At 29.8% G+C, this 24,245-nt stretch overlaps 2 protein-coding genes across 2 annotated transcripts in view; both read left to right on the top strand.

Moving 5' to 3' along the window:
- LOC124419340 overlaps positions 1-17,277 on the top strand; it is a 22,891-nt gene extending 5,614 nt beyond the window's left edge. Inside the window, exons 3-4 of the mRNA XM_046948297.1 lie at positions 16,678-17,128; positions 17,267-17,277. Of these exons, the coding sequence (XP_046804253.1) occupies positions 16,678-17,128; positions 17,267-17,277 (462 nt within the window). The remainder of the gene's footprint in view (positions 1-16,677; positions 17,129-17,266) is intronic.
- Positions 17,278-21,828: 4,551 nt separating this feature from the next.
- LOC111680647 overlaps positions 21,829-24,245 on the top strand; it is an 8,453-nt gene continuing 6,036 nt past the window's right edge. Inside the window, exons 1-4 of the mRNA XM_046948291.1 lie at positions 21,829-22,011; positions 22,407-22,558; positions 23,223-23,539; positions 23,644-23,922. Coding sequence (XP_046804247.1) covers positions 22,438-22,558; positions 23,223-23,539; positions 23,644-23,922 — 717 coding nt within the window. The 5' untranslated portion in view covers positions 21,829-22,011; positions 22,407-22,437. The remainder of the gene's footprint in view (positions 22,012-22,406; positions 22,559-23,222; positions 23,540-23,643; positions 23,923-24,245) is intronic.

The following is a 24,245-nucleotide window of genomic DNA, read 5'->3' as shown; positions in this document are numbered from 1 at the left end:
CTACCTGACTGTCCGCCTGTCTGTCTGCCTGCCTGCCTGTCCGTCCGTCGGTCTATCTATGTGTCTCTGTCTTTTACATGGACAGACAATATAAACCTAGTGTGCACGTTACAGATCGCAATTTTTAAGATAATATAATGAAATTTGGCCAAAGTACCCAATTGGTTCATTATATTTTTTACATACTACTCAGTGTATGGTCGACTATGCCTGACTTAACTTCTTGCTTGTTTTTCTGTTTTTTTACAGAGTATTTTTTATAGTTCCCGATAATCACTTAATCTTTGGGGAATATCGTTAAAGAAAAAAGTCTACCGTTACTGACTGACTAATTCATCTTCATACATCCCAAACGGCTAATCCTAGAATCATGAAATCTGGACAGTAGATGTTCGTTTCAATATGTAGATCCTCTATGGCGGGATTTTTGGATTTTTGTATATTTAAGAGTAAAAAGGGGAAGAACGGGTAAAACAGGTCTTACACAATCTTAGTGAACAATTTTAAATGCATCTACTTTTGCCCTTAAAGAGAGCAAATGAGTGAAAATGTGTTATCAAAGTGATTATGGTACCATTTTGTGTCATTTATAACTTTCTTATTAATATAATACAATTTTTGTAAATATTTTCGACACATCTTTTAATATAATGAGATAGCTATTTCGTACTTATTTTTAAAATTCACACCTTTTTGTGCACAGAAGGGAGAAAAGTGTTATTTTGTTATTTTGGACTAAGAAAACTTTTATAAATTATTGACGTATTCTTATTAGAAAAACCTATTATAGGAAAGAAATCTGTAATATTTATTTAAAAAAAAATATTTGCTATTACTTTGGGGAAAAAGTACCAAAATGGGGAAAACACGTGAAATTTAATTTTATTCAAACTAATTGAGCCACTATTTATAAAATTTAAAAAAAGGTCTATTTGTTGTTTAAAGCGACAATAAAATGAGTTGAAATAATTCTCATTTGGTTTATAACATTATATGTATATGTATTTTACTTTGTATAGAATAATGTAGTTATATTTTTGGGAATCAAATTGAAATTTTAAATGAGTAATGAAGGTTTTTACTTTTTTAGTAACTGTAATTGTAATTGTATTTGTAATTGTACTGATTCAGTAATCAAAATAAATTTGATTTCGAATACATATTTTTAACAATATTTTGATCACATTGGATCATAATATAGTCATGTATAACAAACAATATTATGGTAAATAAACAATTTTATGATAACATATTTTAGCTGATTTTAACCATAATATGATATTTTAAAATTGTTACAATAACCATAATATATTTAGATAATTTTAACCATAATATGTTGCTCTTAGAACATGTTTACCACAAACATGTTTTTTTTTCTGCGTGTACGTACACGATATACGTTATTGGTATATTATTTTGGAATTCAGGTATTAAGGCCACAATAAGATAAATTTCGAGGAAACTGTTTGGTACTTTTTGATAGCACAATTTTGAGTCGTATGATTTTTAGATTTTAACATGTAATATTTTGTTAATTTAATTTACGAAAATGTGTATTCCTAGACGAAGTTTGAGAAATTGGTACTTTTTATGCCCAACACCACTATAGTAGGGAGGGTATATTGGGTTTGTGCTGATGTTTGTAACGAACAATAAGATTGGTCCTATACATCTTAAAGTGTACTTATAGGCTTAGAATCAATTTCTGAGTCGATTTAGCTATGTCTGTCCATCCATGTAAATTTTGTAATCAAACTACAGGTCGCAAATTTGATAATACTTCAATGAAATTTGTTATATAATCTTTTATTGTCCCAAGGACGAAGTCTATTGAAAATGGTTAAGATCGGTACATTATTTCACCTAGCCCCTATACAACTGAACCCCCGAATAGTGCTTGTAAACTTTGTAATCAAACTACAGGTCGCAATTTGAGAGATAATTCAATGAAATTTGGAATATGATCTTCTATTGTTACAGGGACGAATCTTATTGAAAATGGATAAGATCGGTCCCATACAACTGAACCCCCGAATAGGGGGTTGTAAACTTCATAATCAAACTACAGTTCGCAATTTGAGAGATAATTCAATGAAATTTGGCACATGATATTCTATGGTATTGGAGACTAAGTCTATAGAAAATGGTTAACATCGGTCTATTATTTCATCTAGCCCCCATACAAGTGAAACCGCCGAATAGGGCTTTTTAGTTCAGAATTATGTTTAATATACTCGTATCTCGACAAAAAGCTGCAAAACCAAGTTCCATACTAGACTTCATGACCCTGACGAATTTTGCAATTATAGGGTCTCATTTGACCCTAGCCCCTTTAAAAACCCCCTTTAAAATTTGACTTAAATGTCCATAATAATGATTATTTTGATTTCTGCTAAAATTCTAGAACTATACATATTTATTAATTTTTTTTTTCATTATTAAATATTTTACAATTTCTATTTAAATTCCTCTCTAATAATTGAAATTTATAAAAATGAAACCAATATTCTTACATTAAAGAAACAGAAAAAACATAAATTTTTAATTTAAAATATATAAAAACATGTTTATTTGCAACAGTAAATAAATAATTTTTTTCTGTAAAAAATATTTTTAAATTACCTCAAAACTATTACAAATTACTTGTTAACAATTTTTATGTAATTTTTCTTTCTTTTTGGGAAAATTTCATTTCGTTAAGTAAATAAATAGAAAAAAATTCTTAACACTTTTACACAAAATCTTTTTCTACAGATTTATTATTGAACTGCATATAAAATTGGATATTTACACATATTTAGTTATGTTATGTTGTGTTTTTACTGGAAAAAGAAAATTTAATAAAATTCTATAAAAAAAATATATAATATATTTATGGTATAAACAATTTACACATAAACATATATGCAAGCATGCATGGTCATGTTCATAAAGCAAATAAACATGAAAATGAAAAAAAAAAAATCTTAAAAAAGCAATAGAAATATTTTTACAATCAAACGCCTTTTACTTTTGTTCTTAGAAATACATACAAATTTATGGTTTATGACAGACCCAGCAAACATTAAAGTTAGAAAAGTTTATTTTTAGAGACTTAAGTGATAAAGAAGGAAGATCACAGTTGATAATTTTAGTTAGTAGAAATCTTTTTTTAAAAGGTTTATAAGATCTGTCTTTAATTCTAATTTAAGAAGTTTTTAATTTTCTTTATTATACCCTTCACCTTCGTGAGAAGGGTATATATAAGTTTGTCATTCCGTTTGTAATTTCTATAATATAATTTTCCGACCCTATAAAGTATATATATTCTGGATCCTTATAGGTAGCGGAGATGATTAAGCCATGTCCGTCTGTCTGTCTGTCTGTCTGTCTGTCCGTCCGTCTGTCTGTCTGTCTGTCTGTATGTTTGTTGAAATCAGTTTTTAGAAGACCCCAGATATCTGCGAGATCCGAATCTTCCATAATTCTATCAGATATACGACCGGCAAGAACGCTATTTAAAATCAGCAAAATCGGTCCATAAATAACGGAGATATGAGCAAAAAACCGAGACAACCTCTGAAAATTTCATATAAAATTTAGATTTTTTATTCATGCTCAGACAGAAACTGCAAAAAACAAAAACAAAATACATAACAATACGGTAAATATTGTTATTGTAATTTGTTTACAAAAGCAAAGCAGAGCAAGAGCAGCAGAGCAAGAGTAGCAGAGCGAGAGCAGCACTAATGTTTTGTTATTGGCTAGAAATATGAAATTAAGTATGTAGAGCCTGGATTAAGTGAGAACCTATAAAAGGGGACTTTCTGGTACTTTTTCGTTCTTCAAAAGGTATTTTTTGAAATTTCTATAATATTGAACCTAGAAACATGAAATTAAGTATGCATGGCCCGGATTAAGTGAGGTCCCAAACAAGGGGAGTTTTTGGTACTTTTTCGTTTTTCAAAAGGTACTTTTTGCAATCTCTACAATATTGAACCTAGAAACATGTAATTAAGTATGTATGGCCCGGATTAAGTGAGGACCCATAAAAGGGGACTTTTTCGTTGTTCAAAAGGTACTTTTTGCAACTTCTACATTATTGAACCTAGAAACATTTAATTAAGTATGTATGGCCCGGATTAAGTGAGGACCCATAAAAGGGGACTTTTTGGTACTTTTTCGTTCTTCAAAAGGTACTTTTTGCAATTTCTACAATATTGAACCTAGAAACATGTAATTAAGTATGTATGGCCCGGATAAAGTGAGGACCCATACAAGGGGACTTTTTGGTACTTTTTCGTTTTTCAAAAGGTACTTTTTGCAATTTTTACAATATTGAACCTAGAAACATGTAATTAAGTATGTATGGCCCGGATTAAGTGAGGACCCATAAAAGGGGACTTTTTGGTATTTTTTCGTTGTCCAAAAGGTACTTTTTGCAATTTCTACAATATTGAACCTAGAAACATGTAATTAAGTATGTATGGCCCGGATTAAGTGAGGACCCATAAAAGGGGACTTTTTGGTACTTTTTCGTTCTTCAAAAGGTACTTTTTGCAATTTCTACAATATTGAACCTAGAAACATGTAATTAAGTATGTATGGCCCGGATTAAGTGAGGACCCATACAAGGGGACTTTTTGGTACTTTTTCGTTTTTCAAAAGGTACTTTTTGCAATTTCTCCGATATTAAACTTAGAAACATGTAATTAAGTATGTATGGCCAGGATTAAGTGAGGACCCATGAAAGGGTACTTTTTGGTACTTTTTCATTCTTCAAAAGGTACTTTTTGAAATTTCTATAATATTGAACCTAGAAACATGTTATTAAGTTCGTATATCCCGGATTAAGTGAGAACCAGTAAAAGGGGACTTCTTGGTACTTTTTCGTTCTTCAAAAGGTACTTTTTACAATTTCTGCAATATTGAACCTAGGAACATGTAATTAAGTTTGTATGGCCCGGATTAAGTGAGGACCAATACATATATATATAATATATATATATATATATATATATATATATTATATATATATATATATATATATATATATATATTATATATATATATATATATATATATTATATATATATATATATTATATATATATATATATATATATATATATTATGTATGTATGTATATATATATATATATATATATATAGATTTGTCTTCTTACACATATATCAAATTTTTAATTATTGTACAAAATAATAATGCATCTACAACAAAGGTGAAGGGTATATCAGATTCGGCATAGCCGAATATAGCACTCTTACTTGTTTTTCTTTAACTATGTTTGTTGGTTTAATACGTATGAGTAATATGCGTTGTCACACACGCACACATAAAGGTATATTTAGATTTACATGTATGTATGTGTATACTAAAAGAAAATCTCATCCTTAATATGAACTGTATATAAAAATAAAGTAATATAGGGGAGAAAAGCAACACATATGTATGTGTGTACAATGTACGTATGAGTAATAATATAAATGCATATATATTTAGAAAAACACTTATCGAAAGGGAGCCTACACTGCAAGAAATAATTGAAGAAAACGTTTGATATTAAATAACAAAAAAATTTTGTTAAATTTTTGAATTTATGAATAATAAAGTAATTTTCTATATTCTGATGGTGTCAATTAAATGCTGATCCTTATGTGATTTTATACAGATATTTACACTCATAGAAAATAAGTTTTTTAATATTTTATTAATACATTAGTGTTACAAAGTCTACTAAAAACGTTAACATAACTTTCTGAGGATGATCTTATATGGAGACTTTGGGTTAAATGTAAACAGAAGTTTCCCATAATCAGGCATCCAATGGAAAACTTTGACCTTAAAATAAACATTTGTGTATGAAATGGAACTGGTTTAAATGTTAAAGGAACTTTCTCAAGACGAAATTATATAAGGACTTGGACTCACATATGAACAAGTAAGAAAGTATAGTCGGGCATGGCCGACCATATGATACTCTACACCAGTTATAAATATTAAATACGATTTATTTTTCATAATAAAGCCTTTATCTTCAATATTTCCTTGTTCCGATACATTTAAGCAATTTATGGATGAAAAACTATTTTTATGAAAGAGGCTTTATAAGGGGGCTAGGGGCAAATATGGACCAAGTGCGTTAAAATTTTGTGAATATATTTATATTTACATAAGATTTTATTGTGCTGAATTTCATCGCGATATTTGTGTTTATAAGTTAATTTGGGATATTCAAGTAATTTTCTGAAGGGAACTTTGTACGGGAGCTAGGGTCAAATGGGGCCCGATCTCTATGAAATTTGGCAGGATCATCAAGACTTATATAAAACTTAGTTGTGCCGTATTTTATCTATATATCTGTATATTTTTCGGGGGTTTTTTGGGGGGGTTATGTTCTATGGGGACTAGGTGAAATAATGCACCGATTTTAACCATTTTCAATAGGTCCTTGGGTCAAATATAAAGTGCATGCCAAATTTCATCTGATTATTTTGAAAATTGCGAACTGCACCTTGCGCACAAGGTTTACATGGACAGCCAGCCAGACGGACGGACGGACATAGCTTAATCGACTCAGAAAACGATTTTAATCCGATTGGTATACTTTAAGGTGGGTCTAGGACGAATATTTTTGTATGTCACAGAGACATATTTTACGCAAAAATAAATGAGTATCGGAAACAAGCTCCTTAATTTTAGAGAAACATCTTCCATTGTTGTATCGAAAAAAACAGTAAAATACATCCTACGTTGCAACGGTATTCCAGTGAATCAATAGAGTTGGAGCTACTCGATCGAAATCCTTAAATTTTTCAAAAACGACTTTGATGTCTATGTGAACATTTGGGTAATAAAATGTCGCATTAACAGTTGGAGATGAGACATTTTTAATAAATATATTAAATACAAAAAAGTCATTTAAAAAACCATCAGTGAAATGCACTAAGGTTGCTTTTTTAGGAAACTACATCAACATGAACTTATGTATGCAGTTTAGATAACAATATGGACATTTCATTAAAGCGCGGTTTGGAGATCCCCAACTTTAATTCTGATTGTATTAGATTTAAAAAATCTCTTTTAGATCGTATAGAATTTCATTAGCAGTTAAAAGGTTTAATTTTTGTTTGTTTCTTTATGAAATGTTTCAATTATGAATGATTTTCTAAATTAGCTTATTAATTAATATTAATCATACGTCATGTAGAACACACAATAATTTTTATACCCTATAGCACTACAGTGTGGAGGATATTATGCGTTTGTGCTTATGTTTGTAACACCCAAAAATATTGGTCTTACATCCACCTTAAAGGGCATCGATCGGCTCAGAATAACTTTCTGAGTCGTCCGTCAGTCAGTCCGTCCGTCCGTCTGTCTGTGTGTAAACCTTGTGCGCATGCTACAGGTTGCAATTTTCAAGGTAATTTGATGAAATTTACGATAATTACCATGATGCAAGGATGAACGCTATCGAAAATGGTTGAAATCGGCCCCCATATAAGCTCCTCTTCATAAAATGTCTTGAAGGTCAAAATTCACTTATAAACACTATTAACACGATTAAATTCTACTTTGAAACAGACGTGAATTCGTCTTCCAACATTTATAGGTATAGGCTCTCATTTACCTCTACTCCTCTATGAGCCCTTTGACAAAAAACTTAAAATCATATTTAATAAACATATTCAAATTATTTATTCACTTAAGAACATAAATATTTTGTTAAGTGTAGAAGTAACATAACAACGCATACTGGCCAATTTGAAGACAAAAATATAATAATCTTGTATGTAAATTTATTAGACTAACATCTACTTTATAGTTCCAAGAAAAAAATGGTATTTATTTTAATAAAATTTTTATACTATAAGTACCTACTATAAGACATGTTACTAATCTTAATCTCCCAAAAAAATATCTAAAATACTTGAAATTATCCTTTTAAATTTTTTAACAATATTTTTTATACACTTGTTATATATTATAAATTTATATGCATATACGTATTACTTTAGCACTTTAACTTTAATATGAAAGTAAAGAAAGGAAGAAAAAAACTAAACAAACTAAACCAGAAATAAAGAATAGAAAATAGCACTTAAGATAAGTATGGAAAGCAATGAAAGTGACAGATTTTGTTATCTTAACATCTATGAAATATTGACTAAACAATACCATAACATAAATGCACAGATACATATAGGAATCGTGTGTGTTTATGTGTAGGATGGGGGTAAAATCTTACTATGTTATAGTAAATTTTAATAAAACTAAAAAAACAAATAAATCCAAACTCTATTTATGCAGATAAAATATAAGATACGAATAATTTTAGTCTTGGCTAGAACATTGGATTGCTATTACCAAAATAAAAACGGGAGGATAGTCCTTTAACGACAGCTATGACCATAATAAAATGTATGTGTGTATTCTTTTATATCTATAAGTTATATAGATGTATTTAGTAGGGAGGTTTCTTTAAGAATGAAATTTTTATTTTGTTAGAAATTAAATTCAATCAAATTAAGTAAAAATTCAAACTTTTATCTCGTTAGGACCATCTTGCAACCTCTATTCTGAAATTTTAGGAAATTGTCTGTTAATTGTTTAGAGAGAAGTGTTACGTCGGAATGACTCCTTTGTTTCTGATCCTGTGACAACTGGTGTTGTGAAAAAAAACTTCCCTAATGTTTACTTTAAAGTACGTGTATATTTCAGGATAATTTTTTATATGTGTCCATTTTTTTTACTTACACACATGTACTCATGTGAAGCCATGTGTATAGAAAACATTTAAACATTGTTTTAAGTTCAATAATAAAAATATTACATATCAGACATGGACAATTTAGGAGAATTGTTTATTTTTGAGTACGTGGAAGACGAGCCAATAGACAAGTACATAGACTGGTTTTTAGGACAATGTATTGACAATATACTAGTTACTAGGCTTAGCAATGTACTAAAGAATAGACTTAAGGATTAATCGTTAATACACTGACTTAGTCAATAGACTTGTCGATATATCAATAGACGAGTCAATAGAAAAAGTAATATTCTAATCGATAGGCAATCCAACATGCTAGTTAATAGACACTGGACTACTACTGAACTGGTAAATGGTGGAATATAACAATTAACAGACTAGTCAATAGACTAGTCGATATACTAATCAACAGACGAGTAATTAGACTAGACAATAGACTGGCCAAAGGACTAGTCAATAGACGAGTCTACAGACTAGTCAATAGACGAGTCTACAGACTAGTCAATAGACGAGTCTACAGACTAGTCAATAGTTACTGGACTGGTGAATATGACAATCAACAGCCAATAGACTAGATATACTAGTCAACAGACGTGTCGTTAGACTATATAAATTAGATAATTGACTTATCGATATATCAATAGATTAGTCAAAAGAAGAGGTAACATTCTAATCAATAGACCAACTTATATAATAATATTCACTAGATTAGTCAATAAAGTTGTTACTAGTAATAGCAATAGACTTGCCAAAATACTAGTCTATAGATGTGTATACAGATTATTCAATAGACGAATCTACAGACTAGTCAATAGACAAGTCCACAGACTATACAATGGTGTACACAATAGACGAGTGATTAGATCAGACAAAAGAATATAGTTGTCAATAGACTAGTCAATAGATGATATATTAATAGACTAGTCAATAAAAGCGGCAACATTTTAGTCTTTTAGACAAATCAACATTCTAGTCAATAGATTTATCAATGAAATAGTTACTGAACTAGTGAATATAACATTTAATAGGCAAGTTGATATATAGACTAGACAACAGACTAGTTAATGGAGTAGTCAATGTACTAGTCAATAGACTAGTCCATAGGCTAGGCAATAGACCAAACAATAGACTAGTCAATAGAATAGATAATAGACAAGATAATAGACTAGTCAATAGACGAGACAAAAGACTAGTCAATAAACTAGATAATAGACTAGTCAATAGTCTTAACAATAGACTTGTCAATAGACTAGCCAATAGACTAGATAATAGACTAGTTCATAAACTAATCGAAAGATTAAACAATAGTCACAAAGATAAGTCAACAGATTTGTTACTAAACTTTTCAAGGGACTTTTCAACAGAATAGTCAAGTGACTAGTAAATAAGCTAGAAAATAGACTGTACATAAGATAGACAATAGATTCGACAATATAGGTGCTAATCAATAAGAAAAACAATAGAAAAACTAATCAATAAGACTAGTTTATAGACAAGACAAAATACTAGTCAATAGAATAGACAATAGACTAGTCAACAGACTAGTCAATAGACCAGATAATAGACTAGTCAATAGAGTAGTCAATAGACTTAACAATAGACTAGACAATAGACTAGTTCATAAACTAATCGAAAGATTAAAACAATAGTCACAAGATAAGTCAACAGATTTGTTACTAAACTGGTCAAGGGACTTTTAAACAGAATATTCAAGTGACTAGTAAATAGGCTAGAAAATAGACTGTACATAAGTATTGTATTGTAAGACAATATATTCGAAAATCTAGGTACTTATCAATAGGAAAAACAATAGAAAAACTAATCAATATTTAATTCATTGAATTATCGATAAACTAGTCTATAGTTAAGGTAAAAGACCAGACAATAGACTATATGATAAACTATTGAAGAGATAACACATTTTCCAAGCCTGTTACATAAACATTTTGCTAGAAGAAATAAAAAATATGGAATTGTAAAAAAATAAAAAAAAAATTATTAGATTTTGCCATTAGATAACAACAGCCAATAGAAACAACAAAAAATAACAAAAATAGTTTTTTTTTACAAGAACAAAAAAAAATAAATATTAATAATAAAAACATTAATATTCAAATTAATTTATGGCCAATAAAAATATGTTTAAAATTAAATACAAAAAAATTCTACAATATTTCCTAATGGGTTTACAAATCAGTTGAATGCTTACATATAAAAAAGTAAGTAAATATTAAGAATGTATGAACACAGCAGCCACGTTTTCATTTGATTCTCAAACGAACTCGTTTAGTTCCGCACTATACTAAAGTGTGTCTGAAGTATGTAGGTACTTGTATATTCGACTAAAAACGTGTAATTGTAGTAGTTGTTATGTATGTACATAACGCATATTGACTAAGGAGTCCATATTTTATTATTGGCATACAAATTACATAGAAAATAGTGAAATGTTATAAAAGGAAATAGAAAACAAACCCTTAAACAGCAAAATACAGTGAGAGCTACAAATAACAAATTAGAAAATTCTAGATAAATTAAGGAAGTAAAATAATATGAATTATATTATATATTACTTAAAGCTATAAAAAATGAAAAATTCCTGAGAATATATATCTATTAGATTTACAAAATTATGCACAGAACATTAAGCTTTCATTTAACTTTCGTTTTTTAGAAATCTCTTCAAAATTGACAATGTTGTTTTGAGGTTTTTTATTTTACCTCTAAATTAATATCAATCATACGTCCTGCAGAACTTAAAGTTTATATTATTAATAGGTAAAGCTTATATAGAGATAAGTTTAAAATTTTGATGCCAAATAAATGGTAAAAAGAGCATTTAAGTTAATTTTTAAATACTTAAGTATAAATCATCGAGATTTAAGTTAGATTATTGCACATTTCTTTCACACTGTTAAAAAGCAAAAGTGGTTTATAGTGTGTGATTTGGTAAAAATATCCACTAGCACTTTAATACACACATATATATCTATGTGTGTGTATGTATAGAACATATTCCATTCTATTTAAATATGCAAACAAGAAGGTCCTTCATAAGGATATAACTTCTATATAAAAAATATTTTATTTTTATATTCTTATTTTAACATTTCTCTTTACAGCATAACTACAATATCCTAGAGACTAACTACAACTATTGTTCGCTGTAATTTGCTGGTTTTTCTTTAGTTTTCTCTTTTTTTTACTTTTGGTTAATCAAGGGTTTTGCTTTTTCAATAGCAACTTTAGCAACCCCTTACTAAAGCTGTTTTATAGATTTTCATTGTGGCTTTTTATAAAGTGTTCTCTTTCCTAGTTGTACTTTTGTATTTTTTACTTATTTTCTTCATTTTCTTGTTTTACATCATTTATCTAGTAATTTGAGTTTTTAATGTTTTAATAATGTTCGTTTTTTTGTGTTTATTTCTCTGTAGTTTTCCATTTAAAGTGTGTATAGTTAGTGCTAAGTTTAATGTAGTGGTGATGTTTAAAATTAATTTATTGAATTCAAGTGGAAATAATATTATTATATATATAGAAATGTTTGAGAAATTAATGTTAAATATCTTAGATAAACATTGTAACTAATGATAGTTTTTGGCCCATTACATTGGTATTTAAGTTATGTTTAGAAGTTTTGTGGCTTTTTCTTATAGTATTTTCCTTTCTTCCTGTTTTTGTTAAGGATTTTATTGTAGTTTAGCGTGTTTGTTTTAACTTGAGATTTGCTGTCTCATAATTGCTTTTAATTTGTTGTTCGAACTTTTGTCTAAGTGTTAGTTTGTTTAATAAATTTCAACGTAATTAATTTGTTTACAAGTATATTAAATTATCTTTGGTAACTAACCACAAAAATTTAGTTTGTTTTATTAAACATAAATTATTAGGTTATTAATTTGTTTTATTAATAATAAACCCTGTTAAATGTTGTAAGAAAACCACAGGTTAGTTTAAGTATTATTAATAAATTTTAAATAAAATATGTCCAAATTATCTTTAGATGTTGTAAGTATTTGGAGTTATTAAAGAAATTGTGTAATTGAACAGTTTCCTTTAAGATTTTTAATAATTTTGTATTATAGTTTTGAGGTTTACATTACATTTATGATTGTTTCATACCAATTTATGATATTAAATCTATAAGAAGTTACCTTGCTTAAATCTTGTCTTTCATATGCATTTTGAATCTTGAAAATCGTTAATCAAATTTCAATGTTATGGAATGTTTTTCACATGAACCTTTTATTTAATATTAATCATACGTTGTGTGGGTAAAAAATATTTTTTATAATAATTATAAAAATATATTTATTTAGGTTTTAAAACGAACACGCTGAATTATTGTTTTATATTATAACAAAATAAACTTTAAAAGTCATTTAAAACAAGTATGAATATATAGTCGGGCATAGTCGATCATATGATACCCTACACCAGTCAGTATGTTAAAAAATGGGGATTATTTAAAAAATAAATCATTTGAATTGTTTTTTTTTTAACTTTGTTCCGGAATATTTTTACTTATTTTTGGCAAAAAAAAAAGATTTTTTACAAAAGAGCTCAAAGGGGAGTAGGAGAAAATATGGACCTATCCCTATAAATGTTGGTAAAGGAATTCACGTCTACTTTAAAGTTAAAAGTGTTATTAGTTTTTAGAATTTCGACCTGCAAGTCATTTTTGAAGAGAGTTTGTATTGGTGCTACGGTCAAATGAGGTCCCATCATTATAAAAATCGGTTGTGTCATTAAAAGTTCTATAAAACTTAATTTTGACGTCTTTTCGGGGTGTACGGTTGTATGGGAGCTAGGAGAAATAATGAACCGATTTTATCCATTTTCAATACGTCCATGGACCAAAAAAAGAGTGTGTGCCAAATTTTATCAAATTATCTTAAAAATTGCGACTTGTACCTTGCGCTCAAGGTTTATATGGACAACCAGCCAGACGAATAGACGGACTCATAAAACTATTCTAAGCCTATTGGTATACTTAAAGGTGGCTACAGGATGAATATTTCTGTATGTTATTAACATCAGCACAAACCCAATCCTCCCCAGGTTATAAACATTTAAATTTAGTAGAAAAATTTAAGACTTGATCTATAATTCTATAATTTTATAATGTGAGTTATTGAAATACATGCTTGGCTATTAAATAATAGCCTAATTTTCTAAATCTTTTAGCAATTGCAAAAGTTAAAGGTAATTTTATATACTAACATACACATTAATATTAATCATACGTCGAGTATACTTGAGAATACATTTTTTTTATAACTTATTTAATTAAAATAAGATCTAAACAATTTTGGAGTAATTTGAAAGATTATAATTTGAGCTATAACTTGTTAAAATCTTCAATTTGTTAATATTGAATAATTAATGATATGGATGAAAAAGTAACAATATTCTTTTTGAATTTTATGTATTAAATTCATATCTTTTGATACTTTTTTACTGTTAATTATATCAGTAAATTTTCGGCTTTTAGTTACTGTTAACTTTTTCAAAATCACTGAAAAATTACTTAAATTATAGGAGATTTTTCAAATTAACTTTTTATTAATATTAATCATACGTCTAGTGTGACAATAAATTTTATGTTCCTTATAATCATGTTATTACGAAGGTAGTATACTTTGAAATTAATATCGAAGTCCTTTAAGGGAACACCTACCGTGTTGGCCTTACTTTACGGTTGTCTTTTTCATCAACTAGATGAGTTTCATAAACGCAGGTGGCAATTTACGTATATGTAATTTCTGGTCCAGTATATGTACCCTTTGCTCAAGTACTTAAGCCTTCTAATCCTTAACCATAGCTGCCTCGATGCTTATCTACAGAGATGCAAAATCATCACTTCCGTTTAAAATCTCTGTTGAGTCGGCACCAGCAACTAGATATAACTGATAGACCGAAGTACAAATCCATCAAATACACCAAGGATTTTCCTTTTACTAACAGAGAGCACACTCTGGTAAATCTGGTATGAACAGAGTTTGCTCTGAACAAGAAAGGAAAATTCAATTGTATAATAAGAAACCTTTCATCTATCCATTTTCAACCCAACACATTTCTCATTAATCCGACATATTCGTAGAAAACCAGATGCGATATAATACCCCTTCATTCATCTTGTATCATATACATTTAATACCAACTATTTTCCAATGCTTACTCCTATAGTCTCGCAAGTCACTTTTATCGTAAATTTTGGTTTAAACTACAGCCAATACGTGGACCTTCAATGAACCTCAACAAACTGAATAGCCAGTACAAGACCTGGCCTCCCGTAGTACAAGAATATGTGGTTCTCTATTTCAAATCATTCCAAGAAACGTCCGAGGAATACAGTGACATCACTGTACTCCTTTAGTTCAGGCAGACTAAATTCTGGTGGCAACTCCTTCACCCTTATGTAGTGGCCGTTCATCAAAGAAACATCATTTGAAAGCTAAATTGCTGTTAATTATATGTCCCATATTGCAATAAATTGTTATTAGTGGTAACATAGACATTTTTGCCGGTAACCAAGAGGGTTTTCTTTGAATAAACCCTTACCGCTTTCTTATTAGTCATAAAAGAAATGAAAGAAATATTTGTCAAACCATAACAATGATTTAGAGCTCTGCTTACAGGTGCCACTATAGAAATGAACAGGCAGATGAGTAATACAGAATGGTTATATATCGGTTTCGGAATAAATGACTTTCTAAGATTTCTAATGGTCATATGCTAAACCGAATACTATAAAACACAGATCTGTATGTTGAGTTGAAAAATAAATTAATTTCAATGAAAATATCTCAATAGTGTGGACATTAAAAAAATCTGGACGTCATGGTAGTTCTCTGAGTCTAAAACAGTCAAATAGAGTCAAAATGTATTTGTGTTGACATTTTTTCTAGCTGACCAAATAATTTTCCAAATTTTTTATTTGAATATTGGTAAAACATTGCACAATTACCATTGCTTTGCGCATTTTCTCAACCTGACCTTTAAATTGAAGTTAATCATACGTCAAGTATGGCAAAGGATAATATTTTTCCAAAAGTAATGCTTTGCTAATGATTCTCTTTCCTTAACTAAAATTTTTCCCATATCTTCATACAAATTTTAACCAATGTCTATCATTAACTTGGTAACTGACATTAAATCGTATCCACTTGACAACTATTAAAAAGTTTTATTGGTAAATATGTATAAATATAAATAGTAGTTTCTTGTTTATAAATATGTACAATAAGAAACTAATAAGTAGTTACTATAAATATAAATTGTAACTTTGCATTATTATTAGTTTGTAGCAAAAATAGTGCTTGTTTCTTAGAGAAGAAGTAAATATTTTATTTAAGTTTCGTTGCTCTAAGGGACTGCGACTAATAATATAACACTTGTAATGACTTACATTGCGCTATTAGAAATAAAGAGGTAGTTAATGATGTGATTTCTTTTATAAAAATTTTCTTTAAATTTTGTGTAGTCAATTTTTTTTGTTAAATATCATATATTTCACCCAAAAGTCTCGAACTTTATATGCTGAAAATATTTTGAAAATCTGTTAGTAATTACCAAAGTTATGGCAACTTTTTAAAATTATCTCTAAATTAATATCAATCATACGTCCAGTATTACAAGATAAAAAATTCATTTTCTATAGCGTTCATAAGATTCTCTTTAACTAAAAACAACATGTTTTAGCCTACAATTTCCCAACCTATACTTCTAAAGAAAAAAACAAAAAAGTAACCAACAAGTAAAAGTTGTCAGCAACTTTTGTCGCAGTAACTCTTTACATTTTATTTCTACATGTTAAACTATGACAGACATTGTACGAAGCCAATATTATTTTAATGATTATTATTAAAGTCAACAACTTTAGTCGTTTCCTCACTTTTTTCGTTCTAGGTCTGGTGGTCACCCTGTCCTAGTCGTGAATGCCCTGAAGAACCTGAACTTGAATTGGCTGTAAATCAATGTGTTGATTACTGTTTGTTGCAAGAATCAGCAACTACTACAACTACAGCCTCAACATTATTCAGTCCATCAACAGGGTATTATGCGGTAACCGACAAAATAGCAATACATAAAACTCAACCAACAACAACTAGTAAGCCATTTCTAGCAACATCAGCAGTAGCATTACCATCCTCATCACCAGCATCAGCAGCAGAATTCCCAACGAGTACAACAATATCACAGCCATTGGGTATTGCCGATGGCGCAGCAACACAAACACCAACAGCAACAACAACTAGAAGTATATTCCAAGATGTACTTAATATGTCAGCGACAATGTTCCCGCCCGTAGTGACATCTTTATCCTCAATGTCTATGTTAGAACAGCAAGATTGGAATCGTAAGTACTTTTATTATTGTAAGTTGTTGTTAGAAAAAGAAATGTTTACAAAAGTGGGTGTTTGGGGTGGATTTATTTTGATTTTGCTAGAGGTTCATTTTGTATTTTTCGTTTGCACTTCATTTTATTTTCTACCAGCTGTCAAATAGTACAAAGTTATTATTAAAGTTATCAGTTTAATAGCTATACTGTTGGTTTTATATTGGCTGGGATTTTTGTGATTTTTGGTTATATGTACTCCTCTATGACAAGGGTTGCCAAGAATGCCGGTATAAAGGAGAATTGCGGTTATGAGCTGATCTTTAAGAAAAAAATTATAAAAATTTTTTTCTTAAATTTTTTTATTTCGGAAAGACTGACATTGATATGAACTAGAACTGAACTAGAACTGAACTAGAACTGAACTAGAACTGAACTAGAACTGAACTAGAACTGAACTAGAACTGAACTAGAACTGAACTAGAACTGAACTAGAACTGAACTAGAACTGAACTAGAACTGAACTAGAACTGAACTAGAACTGAACTAGAACTGAACTAGAACTGAACTAGAACTGAACTAGAACTGAACTAGAACTGAACTAGAACTAAATTTGAGAGTTTATGCACTGTTTGTATATTTTCGAACCAAGTCAACAACAAAACACAAGTCACTTGAACATAAATAAAAGAACTCTAAAAATACAAAAACTGCTAGATGTAACAGCAGTTTCAATAGTTATTCCCAGCAATGATTGGAAATAACAAACTCAATAGAGAGAGAGTAAAAAGAAAAACATACGTAAAGTCACATCAAATGTCAAAGTATACAATGTATGTTCAAATTACACTGTTTTTAATACTCACATAAATACACAGCATGTCAATGGAAAACATACACAAACAAATCCTTTATTATACTCGAATAACAGTTGTATGAAATTTAAATCGACTAACCTAACCTGATATGCTGTTCTTTCTTTCCATTTAAGCACACAACACACAAAACTAATGCACACAATGTTCATTTAAGGTATAAGTCTGCATTAGAGTTACACAATCAACCAACATCAAAAGTCAATAAATGTCAGACGCTGCAATACCTAACAACCAAACAGCCAGTCAGTCAGCCAACCAACCATCTAACCCTTCAACTGACTTACCTCAACATAAAGTAAATCCAAAATATTGTATCATCAGTTTCCTTATAATCAGGTGGACAAATTTCTGGTGCATTTAATGTGAACGTACAACGTTGCACCATACAGGTCACCGTTTCATTCGAGACACGTGACATGTTATGTCGTCTGGCTATGCCACCGCAACGTAAATCCAATTCTTCTAAATCAGTGACATTGATTTGCATTTCCCAAAGACGTTTCTCACCGAAACGTTGTTTAAAATCTGTTACCGTCTCATTGTCATCCTGTTCGATTTCCATGCCCAATTGTTCGATGGGATCGGCTAGATCAGGATGCATTTGTAGCATAAAGTAGGTCGAATCACTAGCATTCGAATGAACCCAACTGTAGGTGGTGGCTGCGGTAATATTTTCCATATCCAATGATTCAACTTTAGAAAAAACGGAAAAGAGAACATTATTATGTGAATACAAAATGAAAATATTTGTTACAAATTTGGAAAAAATATGCTGCATTTGGTTTTAAAAATTTAAGTTATATCAATACCATATTTTGAGGTTATTTTATTTGTTTTAATATTATTATGATGACGTTGCAAATTTTCAAGTGTCACCAACTTTAGTTGACATTTTCGTTTGGCAATAGAATTTTGACCACAAAAATCTTGGTATTAGGAATAAGTATAAATAATAAAAGCATATAAAAAGTAAGTATTTAAGGATTATTGTTTAAAGTTTTTCACTAACTTTTCTCTAAAAAATTACTCTTTGCAATTTGTAACTAAAATAGATATTTTTTCCAAAAATTTTCTTTAAAAATAAAAAAATCACAAAATAATTACGTAATAATCGTTTTGCGTATAAGTATTACAGAATTCCCACAAAATTGCATATTACTCATTCGCAAACATATCCTTCATATACATATGTAATTCAATATTGCAAAACACTGAAAAACTTAAAACTAATATAAAGAAATTGTTACTCTTTACTTTTATACGTAAATCAAACCAAACTTTAAAATTTTATAAAATAACTAAAGACAACAAGACGTTTTCCTTATATTAATAAATAAATAATGTCATCTGTTCAAATTTTAAATTTTCACAAATATCTATACACAACTTCAAATAAAACTTAAAATTATTGATATCACACACTATGACAAAAGATATATGCACTACAAAAACCAACACATATTCACTGCTAACGAATTCCTCTTGAAGCAAAACAACTCGAAATCATGTTGAAACAATCAAAATGTTGTTGATGTTTCATTATAACTAACACACACACTCTCATTTTCTCAATGGCATTTTGACATAATGACAAAAACAGCATTGACCAATGCACGTCCTTTATGCATTTAAGTAGTTAGAAGAAGGGACTACAGCTATCAACTCAACCAGCCACACAATTGAGTGTAATGAAATCATAATCAAATAGTAATTCATTAAAAAACATTTCGACTGCTACAGCTGATCTTAGGGCAATAGGATGGGCAAAGCTATATAGAAATATGAGCATCATCAATATAAATATTGAATGTTATGGGAAAGGGTTGTCAAAGAAAAACTTTAAAGGGATTTTAACAATTTAGTGCATTTCTAGTTCAGTTCTAGTTCAGTTCTAGTTCAGTTCTAGTTCAGTTCTAGTTCAGTTCTAGTTCAGTTCTAGTTCAGTTCTAGTTCAGTTCTAGTTCAGTTCTAGTTCAGTTCTAGTTCAGTTCTAGTTCAGTTCTAGTTCAGTTCTAGTTCAGTTCTAGTTCAGTTCTAGTTCAGTTCTAGTTCAGTTCTAGTTCAGTTCTAGTTCAGTTCTAGTTCAGTTCTAGTCCAGCTCTAGTTCAGCTCTAGTTCAGCTCTAGTTCAGCTCTAGTTCAGCTCTAGTTCAGCCCTAGTTCAGCTCTAGTTCAGTTCTAGTTTGTTCCCACTATTACACACATCAGCATTCTGAAAAATCCCTCAAAACGTATAAAGTAATTTGTATAAATTTTCTATTACTTTGTTTTTCTTGATTTGAGTATGTATGTATACTTACGCACTTATTTGTTTATCTTACTCACCCAATAAATAATTTGGTGCTCCCAATTCTTTCAAATATAAAAACAAGAAACTCTCAATGAAACCCCAGAAATTGCCCAATATGAACAAGAAGAAGATAAATGTAATTACATGCGGCATTTTCAATAAATTCCATAAATCCCTAAAGACATTATCGGCCGGCAGTTTTTCGCCCAATGGCATCATCAGCACCGACACTGTCGAAATAATTAAGAGAATATCGTATGTATAAAAGGCAGCCGAGTAATCGGTGTAGCCAAGGCCGCGTGAAAAATAATCAATCATGATGCCAGTGATGGGTGAGAAGATGGCCATGCCAATGCTGGAGAAAAGACGTTCACGTCCAAAATCACCACCATACTTTTCAATCATTGTCAGGGCAATAGGATCCATAATAGTGACACCAGCCGATAACATGGTTGTAGCCAGGAATCTAAACACATACAAATGGTTAAGAAGAAAATACAAAATATGTAAAAAATTAACAAAATACATAAATAAATCATTAAAGATTTTAGACATAAAACAAAATTGAAATAACACAGTAATAATGATTAATAAACAAAATTTTATTTAGAACAAAAAACGTACGCAGCATTAAAGCTGCCGACCGTAAAATGATGTCATTTTATGGATATGTATAAATGTATGTTTCACAAGTAATAAGAGCAAATAAAAGCCACAAATCATTTTCATCACCAGTCTCATCATCATCTTCACTTTACAGTATTATTTTCAGTTCAAATGTCTAGTGTTTATGTCATCTCATCATCTTCAACATTTTCAACAAGAAGAACGTCTTCGTCTTTCTGTTTTTTTGTCAGTTGTGGGAAAAATATACATCCTCCTCCCTTCAACACCATTTTCATCATCTTAATCATTTTCAACAATTGTCCTTCTAATGTCAAATTGCTTGTGTTATGTTTGTTGCTTCCAGTTCAAATGCCAACTTCATGCGTTTGATATCAAGTGGTTTTCATTTATTTTCTTCTTTTATTCTTCATTTTCTATATTTATTTATTCGGGTGACACTCAAATTATAATTATTTAATTATCAGACATGACAACAACAAAGAATTTGGATGAAGAAAAAAACGAAAATAAATTAATAACAGTGTTATTATAAAACAAAAGTTAATTAATTAAGCCAATGATATTAAAGTATCAACAATTTTCTTTTCAAATACAAATATTAAGAATATTTCGTTTTTTATAATAGCGTCAAAATGTATTCAGTAAGATAAATGTTTATTCTTTTGATATTCAACTTCAATGATTAAATTACTTTAATGAAAATAAGAACTGAACTAGAACTGAACTATAACTGAACTAGAACTGAACTAGAACTGAACTAGAACTGAACTAGAACTGAACTAGAACTGAACTAGAACTGAACTAGAACTGAACTAGAGCTGAACTAGCTAAACCCACTGTTTACATGTATGCATGCCTAAACAGTTCTTAAGTAACCTGCCAAATTTAATCAATGTTTGTGGTTTGATTTTCCCCATTTTGTTTGTATAACCCAATATTTTGTGTATATTCTTTTTATCTTATAGGCATTACAATTACTGTGGGCACCGTGAGCAGTATACCGTTTTTATATGGAGCTGAGAAAATTACCAGAATCTTTGGTCATGTTAATTTGATTATTATTGCTTTCTTTTCACATGCTGGTCGTTTGGTGGGCTATTCATTTATTGAGTAAGTATAGTAATATACAAATATATACACACTTCAGTACAAGTGTAAATACTTAAATACGTACGAAAACAAATAAACATTTGGAAAAATTTGTAAAATACATACATACGCCTACTCACGCACATAAACAAATACAAGATTAATATTTGCTGAATTGTAGATGTAAATGTTGATGTTGATAAGCGTAAGTAGTTATGTCCGTTTCCTTTGCGTAGTTCGTGTCTTAAGGTATTATTTGTTTATATCACCATTTTACCATTTTTATTATTTTCCTGATAATTGTATGTGATTTGTTTGTCTTCATTCAATTTCTGGTTTTATTTGTTTTCATTTGTTTCCTTGTTTTTTTTTTTTTTTTTTTTTTGATATATATTTTTTTATTTGGTTTCGTTTAGAAATGCTTGGTGGTGTTTTCCGTTTGAAGCTATGGAAGCCTTATCTTGCCACTTGATGTGGGTGGCAGCTGCCACTTATTGTTCAATTTTAGCTCCCAAAAGTCTTTTGGCCACACTGATTGGTGTTTTGGGTATGGCCCACTTCAGTTTGGGTAAGTGCAATTATACTACAACAATATTTGAAATTTTTTGCTACCGTTGTACTCCATTTTTGTGGTCTTTGTTTATTACGTAGATCCATGCAAAATTTTTCATTTTACTTTCAAACATTTGTTTCTGTTTGTTATGCATTTGCATATTTTCGTTTTTCCAATCCCCACATGTGTTGGAGATGAAATGAATTTTTCTGTCAATTTTACTACTTAGTTATGTTAAGTGGAAAACTTGTTGTTGTAGAATTTCCTTCCAGGTTTTTCCTCTCTATTTCTTACTTACTGCCTGTCGATCATTTGATATGATAATTCTGAAAATTGTTTTTATGGAAATTTTTTTGTTTGAAAGAAAACATTTCAATTGCAACATTGCAGTGGTTGTCTGAACCATTTATTTTGGGAGAATTTTTACAGCTATTGTTTGATATGTTATTTTAACATTCCTTTAATTTGAAATGAAACCTAGTTGGAATGATATAAAATTGTTTTTGTATTAATCGTAACGCATGATAAAACACATACATGAACCAACGGATATATACAAAAATGTACATCGACATATTAGTTTTTACGGCATATTTATGGCTCAATACAAATTGAATTGTGTTAAAGGTTTAAAACAAATATCACATTTAATAAAAAAAAATATTCCTATACCTTCTAGGTCGTGGTAGTGGTTCCTTTAGTGGTGGTCTATTAATTGGGCAATTTGGCACCAGGGACGCTTTCCGCTATATGGGTTTGTTAGCTGTAGTGGGTGGTATTGCTTACGGTCTGCTGCACTTAGTTTGGCTGCGTAAATTCGATCACAACATGGATGATTTGGAGGAAGAGGTTGAAGCAGTTGAAACTGGTGAAACAGAAAAATTAACAGAACCTGCAACCAAAGAACAGGGCACCTCAATGTCATTGGAGCGTTTATCATTAATGATAAAATACAATCAAATTGGCAGCTTATCATCGTTGCCAAGAGGTTCAAGGGTGAGTAGGTTTTGCGCTGACTAAAACAATTGTTTGCGAAAAATTTCTTCTAGTTACTTCTGTAAATTTCATGTTAATATTTTGTTTATTTTATATTTTGCCAGGGCGATATACACGACCATTTATCAATACGTCGCAGCAGTTATAATGTTGAATCATTACGTTCGCCCAAGCATGGCATTGGTAGCGCCTCTAAAGTTGACATTTTACGTTCGGCATTGGAAATAAATCACAAATCCTCAAATAATTCGGTGCTGAGTAAGACCGATAACCGTACATCAAATCAATCATTGGGACGAAATCGTGCCGACAGCGCACCCAAACTCAATCATACGACTATGAAAAATATTTCACAACCAGCCCTGGAGGCGGTTGTATTAGAGGTGAGTTTTATTTTTATTATTATTATTTTCTCTTCTTTTTTTTTTTGCATTTTTGTTTATTTACGTTATTTCCTTTTATTTGTAACATTAATGGAGTTATAGAACAAAGTAACGCAACAACAGAATAAGTACCTGCAAGCCATGCTAAAAATGTTTTTAATGGATGTCGTACACATTTTACACCGTTTTTGTTTAAACATTACAATATAATATTATTTTTAGTCTATGTCTAGTCTATGTCTAGTCTATGTCTAGTCTATGTCTAGTCTATGTCTAGTCTATGTCTAGTCTATGTCTAGTCTATGTCTAGTCTATGTCTAGTC

This window comes from Lucilia cuprina, chromosome 2 (assembly GCF_022045245.1).
Source record: "Lucilia cuprina isolate Lc7/37 chromosome 2, ASM2204524v1, whole genome shotgun sequence".
Lineage (NCBI taxonomy): Eukaryota > Metazoa > Arthropoda > Insecta > Diptera > Calliphoridae > Lucilia > Lucilia cuprina.
This window is presented reverse-complemented; position numbering and strand designations above follow the sequence as displayed.